Here is a 25,666-nt window from a genome sequence, read left to right on the forward strand (position 1 = left end):
TCCTTCTGAGGAGTGGCTGGTGGGTTTGAACCGCCAGTCTTCTGGTTAGCAGTCAAGTGCTTTAGCCACTATGCTACCAGAGCTCCGAGGGGCCTTTAGCAGTGGCTTTAGCAGGCGGCTGGTCATCGGGGTTGCTGTGGAACCTTGATTTGCGTTAGAGGAGCGCTGCATTGCCAGCGTTGCTAAGGAAGTGTTGCGGACACTAAAGACAGTTTCTGTATCAAACATTCTGTCCACCATTTTTTGCACCCTTATCTCCTCACCTCCAACTCCCAGTTTAGGTGTGTGTAGTATCTTTAACTTCAGGTTTTAAATATAAATGCTTGAGATTTTCTTCAGGATTTGACAACCAAAACCTGTCTTTCCTCACTGACTGAATTGTAAACTTTATGCAATTTTTCCTCTTTCTTGGGTCATGTTTGTACCGGGAACTTTATTTTCTCACCTCATCTGTTGGACAAGTAAGTCCAGGAGGCTTGGATCTTTTCAGTCAGTGGGGTTCTAAATTAAGCTGTTTTTGTTTTAACTTCTGTTTTTTCAGTCTGCATTCTGAGTAGAAACTGCAACTAAAAGCCTTGTAGAAACTGAAGTCTAACATTCTTCAATTAACCCAACAAGTTCCTTTATCATTTAACAGACTTGGAGAACCTGAATCACAACTCACTGTTTAGATATACCTGTGGTGGTAACAGCCTTCAAAGCATTTCATAGATTTCTACCTTTTTCTTTATTTTTTTGTCTCTTCTTTTAGAGCTAATCTTTTGAAACCCCACTGTGAAGAGAAGCAAGGGCATTAGGTAGCCACAGTTCATTTGTGGGTAAGGAAGGAGGCCTAGTGCAGTATGTGCAAAGCCAGCAGCCTGACTCTTCTTTTATGCACATAATTATTGTTGTTAGTTGCTGTCAAGTAGAGCTGTGCTGCATAGGGTTTTCTTGGCGGTGATCTTTTGGAAGTAGATTGTCAGACCTTTCTTCCGAGGCACCCCTGGGTAAGTTAAACATCAGCCTTTTGGCTTATAGACCAGGGCTTAACTACTTGCACCACCCAGAGACTCCTTATGCATGTAATAGCAGCTACAAGTTATACAGCTAATTTACTGTGCACCAGACACTTCTCCAAGCACCCTCTGCACATTACTGCATTGAATCCCCATAGCCAACTTATGAGGTAGATACTGTCTTACTGTACTTGCTTCCATTGTACAGATCAGAAAATGGAGTACAGAGAGGTTAAGGGATTGATTTGATCTCAGAGTGTCTGCTTCTAAGTCAGTGCTATAAACCTGGATACTAGGCTGCTCTCCTCAGACATACTTTGTACATCAGAAAATGACTGACTTGCATGGTGGTTTTGGCAAATGAAATCCACTCCAAGGCAGATCACTAGGTCATGACTGTAGGTGGCCCTTTGGGGGAGCATTTCCTGGAGCTTTGAACCAAGTGGCCAATTTGATCAGAGAGTTGTGAGTTTTCTCACTGAATGTCATATACATTAAGAGCTTGCAATTTTAAGAATGTGAAACATGTTTCAGAGAGAGACTATGCTTTCAGAAGCACAGTGGTTTGAGTAGAAAGATGGACTTGAAATTCTCTTAGGTTCTTTTATCTTTCCTCCTTCAAATGGAATTGTTCTAAAATCCTGAGGAGCTGCGTCACTTTTTACCTTAGCTTTATTTTCTTTTTCTCATTTACAGACTCCCAACTGCAGAAAAGAACTATTTGTAGATAAGGACTGAAATACAATTATGGCTAATACAGTTACCCAATCTTACCCGGGTCTACCCAGGTTTTGTTTATGATAGACTTGACTTTCCTGGTCTCTTTGTGCTACCACACCTTCTACAGGGTCATTTATCTAGATAATAAATGAACCTCCTTGGGCCTTCAGATGTAGGTTTTGTGCTTTTGAAGAATAAATAAATACATAAGTTATCTCCTTTCTCATACTAAGCACTGGCAGAGGCAGGATTTGAGATTTGCTGTGTTAACAAAATTCTGAGTAACATTTACATCCAAATTATTCCTGAAACTTAAACTATCATCATAAAATATTCTTAGATTAAAATCCATTTTACATGCTTTTGGCTTCAGGACTTGAATTTTATTTGCCATTGTAGCTACTAAATTGGGTAAAGGGGTTCTTTTTGTTTAAAGTCACTGTAAGCAGTGCCTAAGGCATTTGACTGCTAAGCAGAAGGTTGGCAGTTCAACCCACTAGGCGCTCCATGGAAGGAAGGTGGGCAATCTACTTCTGTAAAGATTTACCACCTCAGAAATCCGGTGAGGGTCGTTATAAGTCGGAATCCACTCAATGACAGTGGGTTTGTTTTTTTTTGGTTTTAAGCATGAAAGCCATTGTGATCCTTACAGGGTAGATTGCCATCCTAGGGTAGCAGTAGGATTATGGCAGGTTGGAAACCGTAAAGAGTCTCTGGTCTTCTAAGACTCTTAAACTGCTCTTTGTTTGTGTGGGCATTCAGTGGGTGCTTATTTTCAGTGGCTGTCACTGATGCCACCGACTCAGTGAGTAGTGAGTACACTCTCTGGAGCTCTGGTTTCTCCTCTGCAAAGTCAGTGTTGGACTAGTGCCTAAGGTACTTGACTGCTAACCAGAAGGCTGGTGGTTCAAACCCTCCAGCCACTCCTCGGAAGGATGGTTGGGCAATCTACTTCTGTAGTGATACCGCCTCAGAAACCCAAGGAGGGGTTGCTGTGAGTTGGGCCCGACTCGATAGCACATAACAACAACAACAAGGACCCTTTTAACTCCTCACTGCCTGTAAACTTAACGGTTGACCACAAAGCCCTCATTTTCTAAGCAAAGGTATATGGAAGCCTTTTCCTAATCCTTTCGTATTAATTTTCAATGGATCTCAGTGCTAGAGTGAAACAAATTAATCAAATAAGTGTCTGTGTTTTCTTTTTCAGAAACCACAACAGTAATGGAGTACATGAGCACTGGAAGTGACAAGGAAGAAATAGATTTATTAATTAAACATTTAAATGTGTCCGATGTAATTGACATTATGGAAAATCTTTATGCAAGTGAAGAGCCAGCCGTTTATGATCCCAGTCTCATGACTATGTGTCAAGATGGAAATCAAAATGAGGAGCGTTCAGAGTCTCTGCTGCTCAGTGGCCAAGAAGTGCCCTGGTTGTCATCGGTCAGATATGGCACTGTGGAGGATTTACTTGCTTTTGCAAACCACATCTCCAATACAGCAAAGCATTTTTATGGACACCGACCACAAGAATCTGGAATTTTATTAAATATGGTATGTTATTTTCTGATCAGTTGTGTTTCATTTTTCTATTGCAGCTTCATCTAATGCATTTGAACTTGGTTGAGACTGGCTACCATTTTTAAAAAATGTGATATCTAAAGGAATCCCTTCCATGTTAAAGATGCAAGAAAAAAGTCTTCTATACAATTTCTGGAAAATAGTGACTATATTTTAGTAGTAGTTTAGCAAAGAGACAATTAAGAAAAATGTATTTTAACTTAACTAAAGTCACTAAAAAGTTCATTTATCCTTGAGGCGGAAGAGAAGAGCTCTATGAAAATCCTTTGTCTCTAGTTGATTGTTCTGCAGGCTGAATTCTTTACTCCTTTCTTTGCACTCTTAAGATGACAATGGCTAAATTTAGTTCTTGCAGAAATGTGGTTTGTAGGCAGTAAATAGCTATCCACAGATTCACTCTTTTTAATTGGCAAAGTGTGAATGACAAATGATCTATTTGCTTCGTCATCCAGAGTATGTAAACAATCCAAAATATTGTGGCAACACTTGTTGCCACAAAAATAGAGCAGGTGATTTGTTTAGGTGTGCCTGGGACTGGGTCAGGTTCTTACTATGTCAAAGGTGAATGTAGGTGCTGGCTAAGTGTGATCCAGTTTTTTTAAAGTAAAGAATAGTTTGCCAAGGAGTAGGTGGTAAATTGCAAAACATGCTTCTTGATGAAAGTGACGCCCTTCCTTTTGTTGCATCCTGATGGCAAAATGGCTGCAGCAGGGAGAAGGCCAGTGCTGAAGGAGTAGAGAGTTTGGATACATACTTCTTGTTGTTGTTATGTGCCACTTAATTATTTTATTTTTCGCATACAGCATTCATTTAGGTACTCAAGAACAACACCATCATTTAGGTCAGCGCTGTAGTAAATTGTTTTGTTAGAAGCCAGTTGTATTCAGCTATAGGTCAATATGGAGCAAGATTACGTTTGCATAGTTGTGTGACTTGCTTTGGTATGGATATACCAAACTGTATTTAATAACTAACTATTTTACCTAGGGAATACTACTACTTCATCTTATTTACGAAAAGTAATCATTTGAACTAGGAACAATGCTATACAGGACGCCTGATTTTATTAGCTGAAGTGTAGAGCAGGATTACTCTGATCCAAAACAACGTGTCTATAATGGGAAATAAGAGCCCCTGGTGATGTAAACTGTTAACATGCTCAGCTGCTAACTGAAAGGTTGGGGTTCAAGTTCAACCAGAGGTGCCTGGGAAGAAAGGACTGGTGATCCAGTTACAAAATTATAAGGAGTACAAAGTTTCAGCCTCCTGAAGTTTCAGGAGTGGGACCAGAAAAGCTAATGCAGAAAAAAAAAAAAAAAAAAAGCTAATGCAGAAAAAGAGATAAACTAAGACATAAAAGGAAGTGCCTTATTAGCAACAGGAGAGAATAAAATGTTTGTACTGCCATAAAACCTGTGCTCCCTAAAGGAGCAAATGAGACTAAGGAGAAACTTTAGGAATAGGTCATATCATAAAGGTAGAGGTCTTTGAAACTTTAAAAAGAGTCTTTAAAAATGATCAAGACTTATAAAATATAAAATGAGAAGACTTAAAAACAGAATAAGAGGACAAAAAAACCCCTAAAACTCACTGCTGTTGAGTCGATCCCAACTCATAGTGACCCCTCTTTGGGTTTCTGAGGTGGTACCTACAGAAGTAGATGGCCCAACTTTCCTTCTGAGGAATGGCTGTTGGGTTTGAACCACCAGCCTTCTGGTTAGCAGTCAAATGCATTAGGCATTATGCCACCAGAGCTCCCAGAATAAGAGGAAGACCTTAAAATCCACAGGGAGGTAGAATTTGCCTCACTAGACAAATCAATCCAATGATTGTCTCTGGGTGTCAGGGTTGACTTTGCTGTCATTGACCTTAAAGGTCAGATCTATCCCTATGTCTGTGTTTCAGTAACAATGACTTAGGAGTTGTGACTTGCCAGCCCTGATCATAGCCAATCTGACACAAAATGATGAAGGCAGCAAGGTTGGGTTTTGTCTCACTTTCATCCATTGTTCTCAGTGTCTTTCCTCACATGATGCTCTCATTAGCACCATCCTGTGTTCAATACTTTTCTCTTCCGTCCTTCACCACTCACTACCTGATCAAAACTTTTCTCTTCTGGGCATCATTTGCTGCTATCTGTCTGCTTTACAAGATGACCGCTAATCATCTAGGTAAAATCGTTCTATAAAGTACATGTACAGAATGATGGAAAACTCATTCAAGTGTTCATCCATTCATTTGCTACACGTATTTCAAGTATCTTCAATGTATGCGGTACTTTTCCAAGTGCTGAAGATGGTTTGTGCCCTGCAGGAGCTTATGGCTGAGTGAATGCAGGAGGCAAGTAAACAGGCAATTACAATACAGTGTGGTACTTGTCTAGGTATAAATACAGCCAGATTGCTGTGAGAATGCTGAGACAGGATACGTTACGCAGCCACAAGGGTGAGGAGGGGGAAGGGTAAATGTCTGCAGAGCTTTGCAAGAGGAATGGATGGCTATACTGAGCCTGAAGCATTGAGTTGGAGTTACCCACATGAAAGGATTGGAGAGTGAGGAGTGTTCCTGATAAAGGGAATAGCATATGCAAAGGCCCAGAGCCATAGAGAACTGGTATGTTCTGGGAAACCAACAACCACAACTGCCAAAACATTAATTAAACCGAATGGAGAGCCATGAACTACAAAAATATTCTGAAGTATAGGCATGTTGAGTGGTGGTCTGTGTGTGTGTGTGTGTGTGTGTGTATATATATGCATGTATGTGTCATTTTTCTAGAAATATTATTCGTTAAAGATTCCACCAACATCCAGCAAGACCTGGAGAAGAAACTTGAGGACACTAACCCAGGGATGCTTTATGTGAGCATGCCTCAAGTTTGTATTCTAGTCTGCTTCATAACCTGATCTGGGGACTAATAACTGCACATAGAGTGCTAACACTACAGTCTTTGGTGGTTGTGTGGGAAGCTGAAGGACCCCCACGAAAGGGCCCATTTGCAGATGCTAAATGCTGTTCTTCAGACGTTAGTCATGGAGTCATAGCTTCTCAGGGCTGAAGGAACCTTAAAAGTCCTTGACTTCAGCCCTGTGTCTGGTGAGTGAGTCATTCCATTCATCATCCCCAGTAATTGGTGGAACATTTGTTTTGTGCTTGAATATCTCCTGGGATGAGGAGCTCATCACCTATTGGGGCATTTAATTTGACATTTTGCCAATTTGGACTGTCAGAAAGTTCTTCCTTATACAGAACTAAAATGTGTCTTTGATTCTCCTTAGTAGTAGTTCTACTTTTGGACCACTAAAAGGTATTTACAATGAGTAGTCGTTAAAATGGCAGGCCTGTGAGTTAAAGTGCCGAGGCATGTATCTCAGCTCTGAAAGGAATTAACTGTGTGACCTTGGGCTAGTTATTTCACCCTTCTATGCCTCAGTTTTCTCATCTGTAAAATGGGTAACTTCATACCACTTACTCCATTGTAACAAATAATGAATGCATGTGACCTGCTTAGGAGCTGTGGTGGTATAGTGGTTAAGGCATTTGGCTGCTAACCAAAGGGTTGGTGGTTTGAACCCACGGGCTGCTCCAAGAAGAAAGATGAAGCAGTCTGCTTCCATAAAGATTTACAGCCTTGGAAACCCAATGGGCTTCACTATGAGTTGGTATCAATGCAATTGCTGTGAGTTTTTGGTTTTGGTGACCTGCTTACACATAGTGCTTAATGAATATATGTCATCATGGCGGCATTTGTTGCCTGCAATTGATATTTTCCTTCCTTCTGACAATTCTTTCAACATTTTAAAAATCTCATGTTCCCAAGATTTTCTCTCTTTCACAAGTATGTTTAACTGTGTCCTCTCCTCTTGTGTTGCAGTGTTAATTTTCCTCATCATCTGTGTAGTGCCCCCTGAATTTAGGCCAATGCACTGAACTTGAACATGGCAGTCCCTTTGTTGTGTGACCAGCAGAGTAGGACAGAGCTAGCCTTGTTCCAGACAATGTGCCTCTCTCTTAATGAAGCCCAAGGTCACTTCGGTTTTATAGCAACCATATCGTATAGGTCACTTAGTGAACTTATTCTTACTAATATACCTAAGGCTTTTTCTCATGTGCTGCTCCTGGGCCCAGTGTTGCTTAATAGAGATGACAGTAATCTAGATAAGGAAACAGAAACCATGCTCATAACATCTGCACTGAAAGATGATTTTGAGAGATTGAAGAACATGGCAGAAATAATCAGCATAGAGTTCCATAAGATTATTGGCTGGGTTCCTAGAAAAGAGAACAAAGTTATGCCAAGTCCAAACAGGGAGGAGATCACCATGAGTTGGAATCAACTTGGCAGCAACTAGCAACAACAAGGGTAAGGGAAAAATCAAGGACTTGCAGAACTGCACACTGGTCAGGATTTGCATGTCACATTGTATTAAAGTTCTTGTGCCTGTCACCGAAGGTAGCTATGGAGAACTTGCAGGGAATTCGCAAGGAGGTCCCTGAATGAGGGAGGCTCTAAAATGGGATTCACGGAACTTTCAATATTTGTTGTGTTGTGTGCTATCAAGTCAATTCCAACTCATAGTGACCCTGTAGGACATAGTAGAACTGCCCCATAATGTTTCCTAGGCTGAAATCTTCATGAGAACAGATCACCAGGTCTTTTCTCCCATGGAGTAGCTGGTGGGTTGGAACTGCCAGCTTGGGCTCTTGACTGACATATAAGTGTAGGCTTTCAATAGCTGGGTTTTAATTCTAACTCAGCTTTAATTACAGCCTTCTGGAAGATAAAAGGTTCTTCTTACCCAAAGAAAAGAGGTCCAGCTTTGGGGTCAGAATCCTGAGTTGAAATCCAGGTTCTGTCCTTAGCAAGTTGCTTAACTTCTTGAAGCCAGTTCCCTCATCTATAAAAGGGAGATAAAAATAGTACTTGCCTCATAGGATTGTTGTGAGGCTTCGATGATATAATGTGTTAAGATACTGAACCCAGTGCTTGGCCCACATATGGCTGCTATTCACTTTTGTTCTCCTGGGCAGAATAAGAGGACACTGGGCCAAATTTGAGTATAATGAATTGAGGTTGGATAAAAGTAAAACTTTCTTGAAGGCTTGTTAAACAGTGAAGTGGATATCTGGAGGGCATGGTGAAATTCTGTCTGTAAATATTTAATAGGAAGAAGCAATAAACAAGTGCAATTGACTGCAATGATTATAATTCTGTTGAAATGAGGAAACAGACCCAATTCATGCATTCTTAGCATGGTGCAAAAAGACACCTCCAGCTACTAGAGAAGATATACTTCTTGAAAGGAGATCATATTTCAAACAAGACAAGACCAGGTTCTGTATTTATTCCTATTCCCTCTAGGGCCCTGCACAATGAGTAAATATTTAATTTCTTAACTTAGGAGTTTACACTTCTAATTATTAGAATTATTCTCTGCTTCATTACCTGACTAACAGTAAAAGCATCTGTTTGTGAATGCATAGCTAAAATTAGCAGTCAGGGAGACTGAATGAATAACCCTTGTGGTACCAGAAATACTCCCATAGCAGTAGCCAGAGGAAAGAGGCTGATGCGTCTGCAGATGAATCAGATATTCATTCCTTTCCCATGTGCTGGATTTGGGAGTTTGCCACACTCCCCTTTGAGCTTCTGCAACTTGAAGTAACTTAATATCACTTTGATGATTTTATTATTCCTGGTATAATTTGAAAAAAAGGAGCTCTGGGGGTGTAGTAGTTAAGGCATCTGGCTGCGAACCAAAAGGTCAGTGGTTTGAACCCACCAGCAGCTCCATTGGAAGAAAGATGAAACTGTCTGCTTCTGTAAAGAGTTATGCTATCTGAAACCCAGTGGGGCTTGCTATGAGTCAGAATTGACTTGATGGCAGTGAGTTCAGTTTGGGGTGTTTATTTATTTATTTTTTTTGGTATAATCTGAAGCCAAAATATGATTAATTACATTTAGGGAAAAGTGGATTTTTGAGACTCTGTCCCTCGAACATGCTAAGCATTTTTTAGACATGGGCTTCAAGTCATACAGCCTGTGAACTACTGTATCAACCAAGAGTCCCTGGGTGGTGCAAACGGTATGTTGTCAGCTGCTCACTGACAGGTTGGTGATTCAAACTCCCCAGAGGTGCCACGAAAGGAAGGCCTGGCAATCTGCTTCCAAAAGGAAACTGCCACGAAAACCTCATGGAGTGCAGTTCTACCCTGCAACACACGGAGTCACTATGAGTCAGAATCAACTCAACCGGAATGTGTTTACCATCTTGATCTGTTTTTCATTTTAATTATCATTTATTTCCCCTTAAAGTTTTTTTTTTTTCATTTTAAAATATTGAGATCCAATCTATATCCAGTAAAATACACCCATCTTATATGCCAGATTTGATAAGCCATGACAAATATACACACTCTTGCAATGCACATTGGTATTGAGACATAGCAGTTTTCATTTTTAAGTCGGCTAGTTTCGTAACCTGTTGTTGGAGGTGTCTGATTGCTCACAAACTCTCAGTGTCAGGGATCATCTGTACTTTGTTCGTGGCTATCTCCTCAGCATTAAACACAATGCCTAGCACATATTATACACTCAATAAATATCAAATGAGTAAGTAGATGAAAAATAATTCTGCCCTTACTTCATTTATGCAGTACTGTCAACTCATAGCTCTGGCGTAACACATTGTTTTCCAAAACCCTCCCTGATCACCAGTTAATTTGCATGCTCTGTGTATGCATCATGTATGAGTAATAGCTATGTGGATCAACAGGTTTGCACATTGCAATTAGAAACAAATCAACCTGCAGGCACAGTTTATATTTTTGCAATCTTTATTTTCAGCCTTTTGGTCATAGCAGTCATGCTCCTCAGATAAATAACTCTTAAAGTTCTATTTGGTAATTAATTACTCAGGAGTAGAATGAAATATGATCAGGTCTGACCAAGGACCTGTTTCTGTTACATGCTTTCTCTGTCTCAAAGCTCTAAATATAGTCCCTCCCTGTACAGTATTATGAAGAGGAGCCCTGGTGGTTCAGTGAGTAAGCGCTTGGTTATTCACCCAAAGGTTGGTGGTTCAAACCCACCAGCCACTCCATGGGAGAAAAATGAGGTAGTCTGCTTCAGTAAAGATTGCAGCCTTGGAAATCCTTTGGGGGCAGTTCTACTCTGTCCTATAGGTTCGCTAAGAATTGGAATTGACTTGATGGCAATGTATTGGTATTTTTATTTATTTATTTGACAGAGTTATGGTGACACTTATTTCAAGTAAGCATGTAGAAATGCATTGAAAGTAACCAGTTTCTAATATATGAGTCTTAGAAAATTATCACTTTGCTGAGATTCTTACCCTCCCCCATTTTAATTTTGTTATAGTTCATCACCCCCCAAAATGGACGCTATCAAATAGACTCAGATGTGCTTCTCATTCCTTGGAAGCTGACTTACAGGAATATTGGCTCTGATTTCATTCCTCGAGGGGCCTTTGGAAAAGTGTACTTAGCACAAGATATAAAGACTAAGAAAAGAATGGCATGTAAACTGGTAAGTACTTGATATCTAGACAATGTGCATTGAATGCTTGACATTATGGCTTTTGCTTGTTGGTTTATTTACATTATTCCAAGCTTGTTATCCTTTGACTGGATCTTATTGAAGGGTGCCCTGTGCAAAAGCATCTATTTTCATGGATTTGTTACTTATTGCCATTAGGCCCTTAACTGGTAACCAGCTACCCTCTAGTTGATTTTGATTCATGATGACCTCATGTGTCAGAGAACTATGCCTCACAGCGTTTTCAATGGCTGATTTTTTGGAAGTAGATTACCCCACATGCTTTCCAGGTGTCTTGGGGTGAACGTGAAGCTCTACCTTTTTGTTTAGCAGCATCAAACCTTTTATATCACCCAGAACTCCATTCTGCCTCTGAGTGTCTGCTTAAGTGCATAATTGATTTTAATCTAGCTCAACCATGATGAAAAAGGAAGTGCTAGTTTATTCAGCACTATCTCGGATAATGTCAAGGAGTTCCGGTGGTGTAGTGGTTAATGTATTTGGCTGTTAACTAAAAGGTCAGTGGTTTGATCCTACCACCTGCTCCATGGAAAAAAGATGGGGCAGTCTGCTTCCACAAAGATTTACATCCTTGGAAACCCAGTGGGGGTTGCTATGAGTTGGAAACGACTCAATGGCAAAGAGTTTGGTTTGGAGATTTGATAAAGTCATCACTCCTGGGGTGGGTAGAGGAGAGCTGTAACTCAATGCAGAAGCAGACCTATGTGCAACTCCTTTAATGACATGTATTGAACATGGGACCAGGCCAGAAAGCAGAAGCTGGGAAATCTGTAAGCCTTCTAAAGACTGTCGATTTAAAGGGATGAATTTAAATACATCAATAATTGAAAAGACCTCATCTCTTCTTATTAAAAAATTGTTGCTAAACTATGACCACTCTGAAGACTGTCAGTATCTATCATATTGAACACTCACACACAATATGATCCAGCAGTTCCACTCTTGTAAGTATGTTGTTGTCAGGTGCCATTGAGTCAGCTTATAACTATACATCTGACAAAAATGTATACACATGCTTACCAAAAGCTATGTACTAGAATAAGGAGCCATTGTGGCACAGCAGTGAAGCACTCAGCTGCTGACCAAAAGACTAACCAGCCACTCTGCAGGAAAAGATGTGGCAATCTACTTCCATAAAGATTTACAGCCTTGGCTCCTTTGTCAAGAGACCAGAGAACTGGATGGTACCTGGCTACTTTACTGAACATTTTGATCAAAGATTCCATAGAAGAATCCTGATCAAAAGAAGGAAAATGCAGAACAGAATTTCAAATTCTTATAGACTCTAGACTTTCTGAAGCCATGGAGAGTAGATGAGCCCCTGAATCGATTGCCTATTTTAAACCAAAAATATCCCCTAAAGTCTTCTTAATACCAAACAGTAGTTCAGCTTAACTATTAAAAAAAAAAAAAAAAAAAAGACCTGCCTTGAGCATTATTTTTTTATGAAAGGATAAATGAACCCAACATATTGTTGTTCTTTTCATTATAACAAGAGTGTGAAATATGATATTGAGTAATTACTTTTTGTTAAATCGAAAGTGGGTTTACTTTTATTTTATCACACTTTTAAGAACTATCTATATGGGATCAAATCAACATTAGTATCTCAAAAGATTAGATAGGAACCTTAGGGGGAGTGAGTTTATGTTAATGAGGAACAACTCAGAAAAGGAGGGCGAGACTGGATGCAGAATGTAATCAAAGAATGTAATCAATGTCAGTAAATGGTACATGTAGAAACTGTTGAGTTGTATGTTTTGCTATGTATATTCTCTACAACAACAAAATAAACCAAATTTAAAGGGAAAAAAAAAGATTTACAGGCTTGGAAACCCTATGGCTCATTCCACTCTGTCCTACAAGGTTGCTATGAGTCAATTGATGGCAATGGGTGTGTTTGGGCTATAGTAGAATGTTCATGGCAGTGCTATTTATAGTAGTGCCAAACTTAGAACTTCCCAAATGCTGAAATGTAGTATATTTATGCTCTGGAATACAGTACAACAAAGAAAATGAGTGACTTACAGCTATCATAGTGTAGATGAATTCCATAACCATTATGAGCCAAATAAATCAGACACAAAATAGGATCTACTGTAGGATTTCATATATATATAAAGTACAAAGACAGGCAAAACAAATTCATGCTATTAGAAGTCAGGATAGTGGGCATCATTGAGTAGTAGTGACTGGAAGAGGTCAAAAGGGGGTTTCTGGGATTCTGATACCACTCTGTTTCTTGATCTAGAGGGTGGTTATATAAATGTGTTCAGTTGATAATTCATTTAGTTTTACATTTTTAAAAAATTTTTATTGTGATTTGGGTGAAAGTTTACAGAGCAAATTCACTTTCCATACAGCAGCTCACTTACACTGTCTCATGACATTGACTTCAGTTTACTACAATGCAACAGCTCCCCACTCACTTCCTCCCCATAGTTACCTCTTCCCTGTGCCCTTCCCTCCCATGCACTCCTGCCCCCTAAGCTGTCTCCCTGTGCATACACAGCCCTTCTACTCTCCCATGATTGAGCTCTCCAAGGAGTGTATCCACCTAATGTACAATTACCTTTTTATACTTTTATGTATGTCTGCTTTACTTCCATTAATTTTTTTAATGTAATAAAAATAAAAACAAACCCTACTTTTGATTTAATAAGGAGCTCTGGTGGCATAGTGGGTAAGGCATTTGGCTGCTAACCAGAAGGTCAGTGGTTCAAATCCACCACCTGTTCTGAGGGAGGAAGATGAGGCAATCTACTTCTGTAAAGATTTATAGCCTTGGAAACCCTATGAGGGTTGCTATGAGTTGGAATCGACTTGATGGCTGTAGGTTTAATAAAAAAAAAAATTACTGAATATCATATTTTACTGTTATTATAATGAAAAGAGCAAAAATATGTTGGTTTATTCTTTTATTAAAAATTTGCTAAAGCATCTATAACTAAAAAGAAGAAATGGAGTTACAGTAAACTTGCAGTTAGAGGCTATGTGTTTGTTTAAAAAATCAAGAGGCATTTAGTAGAGCCTAAGTGTCCTGTTTTTCATTTTTACCACAAAAAGCTTTAGCTTTATGGGTTTATTTTCCTTGTAGGACTAAAACTTAAGTTTTTTGGATGTATTAAAATATATTTTCCTTGGTTGTATGAGAACATACAGAAGGCCTTAACTACAAATTAATAACTTATTGGCGGAAAGGGGAAGCTTTTGTTTGGGGGCATTGAATTTATGCTAATAGGTGGTGAAATATTTTGGGAAAGGATAGCAATAATGGTGGGACAACATGAAAAATGTCATCAATGTCCCTGAGCTGTGAATATGGAAGTTATGTTGGTGAATGTCTTAGTGTATATGTTTTCACCACAATAAAAGTAAATAAATAAAAATTAATAACTTATTATCTCAGAAGGAAGACTGAGCAATCTACTTCCGTAGTGATACCGCCTTGGAAACCCAAGGAGGGGTTGCTATGAGTTGGATCTGACTCGACAGCAGTGAGTTTTAGTTTTAGATTTTATCTTGAAAGATACTCAGTAATAAGGATTTACTACATTTCACATTTTCAAGAGAGAAGGCACTATCAAACTGTTGTCTACTATTCATTAAGGACATTTTTGGTTAAAATGGGTTTATTCATACAAACTAATTTTGTTGACATTTAAATTCAGAAATGAAACTGTTTGATCCTATCATTTGGAAATAATCTGAAAATGTTTTTCTGTGAAAAATGAAATAATCCTTCCCTAACCCCTAACTCCTCATTCTCCACGCCTCCAAGCCCCTAGTCACCACTAACCTTCCTTTGTTTCAGTGGACTTGCTTATCTTAGGTATTTCATATAAATGGGATCATTATAATACTTGTCCTTTTGTGTCTGGCTTATTTCATTGACTTAATATTTTCAAGGTTGATCCATGTTGTAACACATACCATTTCTCTTTTTGGTTGAATAATACTCCATTATTTGTATATACCACATTTTGCTTATTCATTTAGCTGTAGATGGATATATTTAATTTTCAAGCTGTATTTTTCTTACAAAAGAAAAATATATAGATGATTAAAAACCCCAAACAGATTCAAAAGGATGTGGTACAACCCATGTGAAACTCTTCACTGCAGATTGGTAAATAAACACAAGCAAGCCAGGGCTTACTTTCCTTACTGGGTACTTCTACCTTGTCAGGGATTGTAAATTTGAAAAAAGGCTTTGATTCTGTAGGAAGATGCTGTGGGGTTGGGAGAGAGACAGATGCCGGCCATAACTAGAAGCAGAATCTTTGATGTGGTAAAAAAATGTGAAATTGTGCCCTATAGATTAGTAAGTAAGCACAAGTAAGCCTGTGCTTACTTTGTTTATTGGGTAATCTGATGCTGACTATCATTAATGGTTTCTTATGTATCCTTCAAGAAAATTTCTGACAGCACATAACAACAACAACAACATATGTGCATATAGCTTTAATATTTGTTACAAATGGCAACGTGGAAAATGTACTTCACTACCTTGTTTTTTTCACCTATCACTCTATCTTGGAGACATTCCCACATCTACCTGCACTTAAAGATCTACTCCTTTCTGCAACAATAGCAGTGTAATATTCCATGGTGTGGATGGCCAGTACTTATTTTAAATGCATTGTTAGAGCATTAACTGTGGAACCAAAGTCTTTATGTTGTCTCATAACCAGTTGAAGTATTGAAAATACAAACTAAGGCCTATGTCTATAATAGGTGGAAAATAATTTCTCCTTTGATTCAATCATAAATAATTTTTTAAAATTTGACTGGATACTTTATGAAAAGAAAATTTTACAGCTTTTTTTGTTTGGTTGCTTGTTTTTGTTTTCTTATTTAGAATTTTATACCTACAGCTGACATGATGTAAAGGCAGGTCTGAGGAAAACTTTTTTTCTTTTAAATTCTGCACTACAATTTCACATAGGTCAGAGTGTTGTTGTTGTTGTTGTGAGGTGGCATGGAGTCAGTTCCAGCTCACAGTGACCTGACTCATAGAATGAAGCACTGTCCAGTCCTGCACCATCCTCACAATCCTTGCTATGTTTGAAACTGTTGTTGCAGCCACTGTGTAAGTCCATCTTGTTGAAGGTCTTCCTCTTTTTTGCTGACCCTCTACTTTACCAAACATGATGTCTTTCTCCAAGGACTGATCCCTTCTGATAACATAACTGAAGTACATGAGATGAAGTCTTGTCATCCTTGCTTCTAAGGAGCATTCTGCCTGTACTTCTTCCAAGACAGATTTGTTTGTTCTTCTGGAACTCCATGGTTTATTCAATATTCTTCACCAACACCATAATTCAAAGGCATTGATTCTTCTCTGATCTTCCCTATGCGTTGTCCAGCTTTCAGATGCATGTGAGGTGACTGAAAAGACCATGGTTTAGGTATTTTCTTAGGTGCACCTTAGTCTTCAAAATGGTATTTTTGCTCTTTAAAACTTTAAAAAGTCTTTTGCAGAAGATTTGCCCAGTGCAGTATGTCGTTTTATTTCTTGACTGATGGTTCCATGGGTGTTGATAGTGGATCCTAGTAAAATGAAATCCTGGACAACTTCAATCTATTCTCCATAGAGTATCCTTGACAGTACTAATACATAATTTGGTATTATGTATTATTTCATTATCCTGAGGTTGTATAGAATCTTATTCATATTTTTCTGTTCTAGATCCCAGTAGATCAATTTAAGCCTTCAGATGTTGAAATCCAAGCTTGCTTCCGGCACGAGAACATTGCTGAACTATATGGTGCAGTTCTCTGGGGTGAAACTGTCCATTTGTTTATGGAAGCAGGCGAGGGAGGGTCTGTTCTGGAGAAGCTGGAGAGCTGTGGACCAATGAGAGAATTTGAAATTATTTGGGTGACAAAGCATGTTCTCAAGGGACTTGATTTTCTACACTCAAAGAAAATTATTCATCATGATATTAAGCGTAAGTTATCTTTGGATGTACACGTTTTTGGCTTAAAGGGACTAGTTAGATGGGAGGAAAATGGGTTCCTCCCTTCAGTCTGTGGACCCTCAATGATAGGAGTAATAGCTCCTATGGAGTGAGTTCCACCTTCCTCCCCTGTGCTCTGAAAATGAGTTTAAGAATCAAGATGTGTCTCTAGAGCTTTCAAAGCCTAACGAGAGGTGATGACCCAATTGTCAAAAAGAGCCACACGTCTGATAAGTACTACCTATGCTCTTATTAACAATGCTTTTAAAAATTAATTTTTATTAAACACATACACATGTTGTTGTTGTTGTTATGTGCCATTGAGTCAGACCCGACTCATAGTGACCCCTCCTTGGGTTTCTGAGGCAGTATCACTGCGGGAGGAGATTGCCCAACCTTCCTTCCAAGGAGTGGCTGGTGGGTTTGAACTACCAGCATTCTGGTTAGCAGTCAAGTGCCTTAGGTGGTATGCTACCATATATGTTCACATATTTTTGAGAAACAAATAGCTTTTTACTTTTGAAGACCAATTGGACAATAGTCCATTAAATAAGGCTTCACTGACAGCTTTCATATGATAGTAACATATGATGAAATATTCAAGAGAGATCCAATATAAATCCTAATTGCTATGGCTAAATTGGATGAGCAACACTTTTACTTAAAAAACAAACAAAACAAGTACCTTAATTGGTTTAGAAAAGTGACTTGATAATAGCATGCTTATTTCTTAGAATTTGAAACTCAAAGTCTTGAGCATTATTAATGGCTACCACCATTGGCTGAATTCTTGACAGATGTAAATTGATTTTTCGCCTTACCTCTCACAGAGATTCACTGCCCTCTTTTGAACAGAATACATTAATCTAATAAGGAGCTATGGTAGTGTAGTGGTTAAGGCATTTGGCTGCTAACCAGTAGGTTGGTGGTTCAAACCTGAACCCACCAGCTGCTCCCTGGAAGAAAGATGAGGCAGTCTGCTTCTGAAAAGTTTTACAGCTTTGGAAACCCAGTGGGGTTTGCTGTAAAGTGGAATCAATTCAATGGCAGTGAGTTTGGTTTGGATTTTTTAGAATCTAATTGGGAAAGTGTTTCAAGTCTTTTCTGATTTGGAATTCTTATTGTTTTAGATAATGTTTTCATCTTATTTATGTGTATATATGAAGTTTTATATTAAGATAAAATTTTCTCTCTCCTTATAGCCAGCAACATTGTTTTCATGTCCACAAAAGCTGTTTTGGTAGATTTTGGCCTAAGTGTTCAAATGACTGAAGATATCTATTTTCCTAAGGATCTTCGAGGAACAGAGGTAATTATATTCACATAAAAGTGGTTAATGTCCTATTAAGTATTAAAAAAAAAATGGTTCTAGAGTTACTGTGAGAAAGAAGGTTAAAGGAGGGGAGGAAAATCATGCGTTAAATCACTGTTAGCATTGTTAGCATGTTTAATGAGTACTTGCTATGTGCCAGGTTCTAAGTTTAGCATTTTGAGTGAATATATGTTATGCAATCCTCATAACAACCATATTGTGGATAAATATTATTGTAAGCAAATAACTGCTGTTATTCTTAGTTTACATTGAGAACGTGAGCTTGGCGAGGTTAAAATTGAGTGACCAAAGTCACTCATCTAAAGACAGATCTAGCACTTGAGCCCAATTCTTTCTGAATGTAAAGTCTAGGTTCTGACTGTGATGTGACTTTTTAATATAACTTATATATTAACATATATTACTAATATGATGACTATTACTAAGTTTTGGCCCCATTACACCCTTGATTGTCAGGTTCATTAATAATATGTATCAAGGACCTACAGCGTTTCAGGCCTATTTTAAATCTTAGAGATACTATAATAAACCTCAAATAGTGAGAACTAATTAGCCATAGGAAACTCTGGTGGCATAGTGCCTAAGGCATTTGACTGCTAACCAGAAGGCTGGCGGTTCAAACCCACCAGCCACTCCTCGGAAAGAAGATTGGGCAATCTACTTACGCAGTGATACTGCCTCGGAAACCTAAGGAGTAGTCACTCTGAGTCACATCTGACTCGACATGAGTTTATTTTTTTTTTAACTAGCCATAAACTAGCTATAATGTTAACTCATTTATGAAGAAAAAAAAAAAATTAATTAAAAAAACTATACCCGAATCTAGGAACTCTGGTGGTGTAGTGCCTAAGGCATGTGACTGCTAACAATTCAGAGAACTGCATTTATGGACTTTAACATAATCAATTTAATTTCAAATTCTCATTGTTAGACCATATAATTGATTTATCTAACCAGTGTTTATTGAGCATCTGCTACATGGCAAGGTCTGTTGTGGGCACCAGGGATAAAGCACTGAGCACAACTAACAAGGACTGGACTCTCAGTGGTATTTTAGAGGTCCCTCCTCTCTGTTGGGGAGGACCTGCTCTTAATTTACCAAAATTATTAAAACATCAGTTGATTATTTCACAGTTGGTTATGGGTAGGATTGAACACAAAGGTGAAACTCTCTGCCATTGATGTGATGCCAAGTCATAGCAACCCTACAGGGTAGAGTAGAACTGCCCTATAGGGTTTCCAAGGCTGAAATCTTTACAGAAGCAGACTGCCACGTTTCTCCCATAAAATGGCTGATGAGTTTGAACCACTGACCCTTTGGTTAGCACTTAACCACTGGGAAGGTAAATGGATATAAAAACTGCTTTTCTGGACCCCTCTCCACTTCTGTGGGAAGTTTCCCTTGTCAGAGACTCCCAGCTGTTCTCTGTGTTGCCTGTGCCCATAGGAAATAAAGAGAGGGCACTCAGTTGTACCTTTTGGCTCAGGGTTACCACTTCAGTCTTGGTGTTCAACCAAATGCGACCATTAATCTAGCTAGTATATATGTGGCACTGAACTAAGTTGAAGTGAAACAACAACAAAAACCTTTCATTTCAAATCAGGATTCCATAAGCCTTTTCTTAACTGTCAAAGCAAAGGCATCCGAACAAACCCTTATTTTTGCTGCTATTACTTTAAGGCCCTAGAGGATGGCCTCGGGCCTAAGGCAGTCGCCTGCCCAGTGCCTAAGGCACTTGACTGCTAACCAGAAGGCTGGCGGTTCAAACCCACCAGCCACTCCTCGGAAGGAAGATGGGGCAATCCACTTCCATAGTGATACTGCCTCGGCAACCCAAGGAGGGGTCGCTGTCAGTTGGGACTGACTTGATGGCACATAACAACAGCAACGTTACTATAAAGTTATTACTGGGAAATTGCTTGAGAGAGAATTCTTAATAGTCTTCTTTGAGCAGAATAATATTCAGAAGAGAAAACTGTAGACTTTTTTTAAAGAATGTTATCATGTCTGGATTTTTTAAGAATACCTTGCCAAAGCACAAAATCTAATAAGACTTGATACTTATGACATGTTTTCTTTGGAAACTGTTTCAGTATTTTGGCTTTAGTCAGGAATTTAGATATGTGACATTCCACCCCTTTTTCCTGGAGCCAGTTTGAGAAACAAACTGTTTATGGTATTAAAGATGGAAAATACCTTTCTCTTCCTGGCAGTGTGATTAAATTGAACATTTTGCAATGCTGGAGAAAGACTCGTGTTTTCTGGGATTGTCTAGCAGAAAGAGAATGTATGTTGGGGTGTAAAATGATAGCATAGCGTTCACTCCTGGGTAGTATTTTGATCAAGTTATTTTCAGCAAATGTAAATTGTTTTTTATGAACTGGCTTAAGCTGGCTTCTACAAGCTTGACTCCATTTTTATAGTCATCAACTTGCTTCAAATCAATTGGTGTTTCCGATCTGTTCAGTACTCACTAGTTGAAGCATGGTAATAAGCAAGACTGTGAAGTCATGAGTGAACCTTTCAACAAGTTTGTTTTCACTTCTCTCACTTAAGAAACCAATAAACTTAGTCGCAGTCAGCCTTTGCAAATTGGTTTTCCATTAAAACTTGGTCGCCTGGCTATTGTACAGCCATTGATGATTTCAGTTCTCAGTGTTATATAGCTCACAAATGGAAATATTGATCCAGCCATGTTTCTTGTTCTTGTTCTCTCTCTGTCTCCACATACATATTTGGGACATTATATTGTAAACATATAATATCTCGAGTTAATCTGGTATATATTTACTCTATAGCTTTTGAGTTGCATGGAATATAGAAAGAATAAGTAGTGCATGTCAGTAACTTTAGAATTACTTTTTTTAGCATGGCTCTTTTCAGAAAAGTCTTAATTTCTTTGGAGTCTGTTTGGTCTTGCTTTACATAAGTTAATATGTAATGGGCACACGCACACACATGCACATATATATGGCTTCTTCCCTTTTCTGGTAAACATGTTGGGAGATGAAGATCTGAACTTCGATGGCTCAGTTCCCTTGTTCCAGTGCCCATGTTGTAAGGTGTGGCACCGTCAGGGACCTTCCGCCTGTTCCGTCAATCCTGGCTTATGGCTGAAGTCAGCCAGCCTGCAGGTCCTTGAACATCATGCCCTGCTGCTCCCTGCTCTGGCTGTTCTGGCTCTTGCAGAGCTTGAGGAGGCAGGAGCTCTGGTCTAGGAAGCTCTAAGCAATCTGCCTTTGGAGCAGCAGTAGGAAGGTCACCAGATTGGACAGAGTGCTGTCACCCACCATGTTGCCTGAGTGTGCAGTCACACAGCACCTCCAGCATTACTTCTGCACAGCTGCTGCTGATGACACCAGATACTTGGCCTCACCCTGCTTCATTGGGGAGGGGGATAAAATAGGGATTCTCCACTGACAGTTAGTAATACCTACTGCATTTATTTTTTAACTTTGTGATTGCATTTAGTGAGAAAGCCCTCAGAATCCAAGTATTCTATCTTTTCTGCAGGGAAAACTTGAGAACAGGGAGCTCTGGTAAGCCATTTTGCTGAAAGAGAGAGAAAAAGAGCCAGCACTTATGAGTGAGTGAGAGGGAGTACACGCATGAAAGTGGGCTAGACAGGAAGTGTGTTGTAGGAAGGAGCTGGGCAGGGTTAGGATGAGGAAACTGGGCAATTTCCCCACTTTTTGCAAGCCAGTCCTTTACTTATTTACTCTGAAGTATATTCCGGGAACACTAATGCCCCTCCTCCATACTCAAATGACAGACACGATATAAAAACTTTTTAAGCTACATAATGATAATTAGGATATTAACTACTACATGTCAGCAACAGCCAAAAGTGTCACAAATGCAGCTCTTTGGTCACCCATATTTGTGCCCTTTCTTTTAAGTTAGAAGCAAACATGTATGAGAGAAACTATGAAACTAGGCTTACCTTTTCAGCTTCTATTAATGAAACCAAATACTACTTGTTGTGAGGTACCATCGAGTTCATTCCAACTCATAATGACCCTGTGTACAACAGAATGAAACACTGCCCTGTCCTGAGCCATCCTCACAATCGTCGCTATGCTAGACTACTTATACAATATTAATGTAGCAGGTATTGAATATTTAATCACTAGGCAACATGGTAGGTAGAAATAAGAAGCAGTTCTTAGAAATGACCAATTAAGACCATATCCTTTATGTTTGAAGTTCTTTTCTTCCATGCATTGGTGTTAAAAGCCTCTAGACCTCTGCCACCTTTTATTACTTCAGATAGAGGTTTGACAGTTTAATGGCAAGAATTAGGTAAAGTACTTTTGTTGTGTCTATTTAAATATAAAAGGAACTGATGTTTTCATTGAAAAATTAACAGCCTCAGATCAGTGCTTTACAGACCTTTGATGAGTAGGAGTCCCAGGTGGGTTCTTGATTCCAGGCCTCTGTGTTCAGGTTGTGGTGAGGGAATTCTTTGACAGGCTTCTCTGATACTGCCAGCCAAAGCCACTTGGCTTCCAGAAATGCTTGCATTATTCTCCTTAAGAGGACACAGCAATGACATTCTCTGTTGAAGGGGATGAAGTGTGCAATAAAGATGATAAAAGTGGATGATCTCATTCCCCCATTGGATAAGGGAAATGGAAAATGGGACAGAGGAGGGATTTACCCTGACTTTTCCCACTTATTTTTCAGATTTACATGAGCCCAGAAGTGATTCTGTGCAGGGGCCATTCAACCAAAGCAGACATCTACAGCCTGGGGGCCATGCTTATCCACATGCAGACGGGCACCCCACCCTGGGTGAAGCGCTACCCTCGCTCAGCCTATCCTTCATACCTGTACATTGTAAGTGGGGGCAAACCATGCACAGGCTGGGAGTGGGGGAGTTGCACCTGGGCTGGGGAGCTGTTATACCTCCTTTAATGTCTGCAACTGAATGGGATGGTGGCGAGATAGTGATCCATGAGAGGCAACCATGAGTTCTTCCCTCATGGAGGGAAGCTCCGTTCTTACAAAGAAGACATTGCTGTTTTCATGGGAACTTAAATGTGCATTAAGCATATATATATTATACACTATTCCATTAAAACCAGTAAACAATTACTGTCGAGTTGATTCCAACTCATGGAGACACCAAGTGTGTCAGACAGAACTATGCTTCATAGGGTTTTCAGTGGCTGATTGTTTGAAAGTAGATCTGACCTTTCTTCCTGGGCACCTCTGGGTAGACTCGAAACCTCCAACCTGTTAGTTAGCAGCCAAATGTGTTACTAATTTGCATCACTCGTAACATATAATAACAAAATGTCACTTGGTAACATCAGACTAGCATGAATTTTTGAGCCAAGGAAGTTGTATATGTTCTTTGAATGCTTTCTAATAAAGGATGTTAGGTTATTGATCCTCATCAGCCTGGCATGTAGGTGGAACATGAAACTCCTTTGTTACCACTGAGAAATTCAAGAACAAATAATTCTCCACTTATTGCGTAGTGACCCTTTCAATACGAAGAGTTGCTATGAATATGTAAAGATCTAAAAATAGAAGCTATCACTGCTTATTCAAACCTGCTGCTGTTGTTAGTTGTTGTTGAGTCATTTCTGACTCATGGGGACCCCATGTGTGCAGAGTAGAACTGCTCTATAGAGTTTCCATGGCTGTAACCTTTAGGAAGCAGATCACCAGGCCTGCCTTCTGAGAATCTTCCGAGTGGGTCCATACTGCCAACCTTTTTGGCTAATAATCCAGTGCTTAATCATTTGCACCACTCAGTGATCTGTATTCAAACCTAGCCTGTTATCTTACAGGTTTAATCTAAAAGATAGGTTTAACTCAGCATTCTTAAGAAATTAAAGGGCACCTTGTCTAAGGGTATGAACTGGATTTACTGCTGGGCATGGGGTGGGAAACAGGTTACCTTCCAATGTGTTACTACTATTGAGGATATATTTCCATACTGTTGATGCTAAGAGAGCTGGTCTATTGATAGATCCACAAGCAGGCGCCTCCCCTGGAGGACATCTCAGAAGACTGCAGTCCTGGTATGAGAGAGCTGATAGAGGCAGCCTTGGAGAGAAACCCCAACCATCGGCCCAAGGCTGCGGACCTCCTAAAACACGAAGCCCTGAACCCCCCCAGAGAGGATCAGCCGCGCTGCCAGAGTCTGGACTCTGCTCTCTTTGAGCGGAAGAGGCTGCTGAGTAGGAAGGAGCCAGAACTTCCTGAGAACATTGCTGGTAGGCACCCCTGCTGTGTGCAATCGCCTCTTGCTTTCCTTCTTTTTCTGTTCATCTCACATCTATGAGGTTTGTGAAAGAACTTGAAAAAAAGAAAATGATTTCTTGAGTGCTATAGTTTGAGAAATTCCAGCCAGTACAAGTTTTTTTTTTTTTAATTGGCCAATTTCCCAGCAAATTATAACAAGTTTGCAGGGAGAATGTAGTCAACAGAGTCATTGGGAATTGCCTCTGACTTGGTTTTTTGCAGCAGAGGATATCTTTTGGTTCTAAAAGCAAGTTAGCCATGATGATCTTGCTCTTGGGTAGTTCTTCTGAGTTCAGATATGGTAACCACTACCATCTTTTGTAAACATCATGGCATGATTCTGCACAGGTAAAATATTGAGTTTAAAGTTAACTTGTATTTCTGCCTTCCTCTGCTTGAAATCTCTTCGCCAGCTGTAGAACTTTCCCGTTTAGGACAGTACACGTTCCAGGAGCATTGAATATGCATAGGACAGGGGCTTCCACTTTTATCATTGAAATCTGTGGGATTCTTAGTCCATTAGGTCCAAACCCAGGAGTCAAGTCTGTGAAGCTTGTTTGCATTCCTCTGCTTCTTGTCTGTCTATTCTGCGTTTAAAGAGAACCATCTGGGATGTTGGAAAATGTGCCAGAGTTTCTAAGTAACTTCTTGTAACCACTGACTCTTTTATGAACTCTTCGGTATATGTCATACTACATAAACTAGTCCATCATGTTTGAAAACCAGTCTTTGACAAAACCAGAGCTTAGAAGCTATTGCATTAGGCCCCAAAGTGTAATTTCTTTGCAGGAGGAACAAGTATTTATTATTGGGCATGTTCCCTGGTTATTTATTTTTTTATTCGTTTCCCTTTTCAGATTCTTCATGTACAGGAAGCACAGAGGAATCTGAGATGCTAAAGAGACAACGCTCTCTCTACATAGACCTGGGAGCCCTGGCCGGCTATTTCAATCTTGTCCGGGGTCCACCCACATTAGAGTATGGCTGATTGATGATGTCATTTCCTCTAAATTAAGACTCAGCATTTATCTTCTGGAAGCTGATTCTGCTGACTCTCCATAGAGGCTCTGTACAGTGACTTGTGCCATTTATTAGCTGCACATTAAGCTCCAGTGACTCGTGAATGTAAGCTCCAGGCAGCTCCTGTGTATCCAATGTGTGAAGCTCAGGTGATACACGTTAGGTATACTGTTCTCATTTCTCAGGTGGTATGAATCAAAAGAAGACTGT

General features: G+C 39.5%; 1 protein-coding gene across 1 annotated transcript; it reads left to right on the top strand.

Annotated features, from left to right (window-relative positions):
- The first annotated feature begins 2,918 nt into the window (after positions 1-2,918).
- On the top strand, positions 2,919-25,424 carry MAP3K8 (mitogen-activated protein kinase kinase kinase 8). The gene is made up of 7 exons (XM_007951918.2): positions 2,919-3,275; positions 10,684-10,851; positions 16,574-16,835; positions 18,047-18,153; positions 22,865-23,017; positions 24,162-24,408; positions 25,294-25,424. Exons 1-7 carry the CDS (start codon positions 2,943-2,945, stop codon positions 25,422-25,424), a joined length of 1,401 nt encoding a protein of 466 aa, XP_007950109.1. The 5' UTR covers positions 2,919-2,942.
- The last annotated feature ends 242 nt before the right edge of the window (positions 25,425-25,666 follow it).

The sequence above is a fragment of the Orycteropus afer genome, unplaced genomic scaffold (assembly GCF_000298275.1).
Source record: "Orycteropus afer afer isolate SDZICR_OR568_19922 unplaced genomic scaffold, OryAfe1.0 scaffold00319, whole genome shotgun sequence".
Taxonomy (NCBI): domain Eukaryota; kingdom Metazoa; phylum Chordata; class Mammalia; order Tubulidentata; family Orycteropodidae; genus Orycteropus; species Orycteropus afer.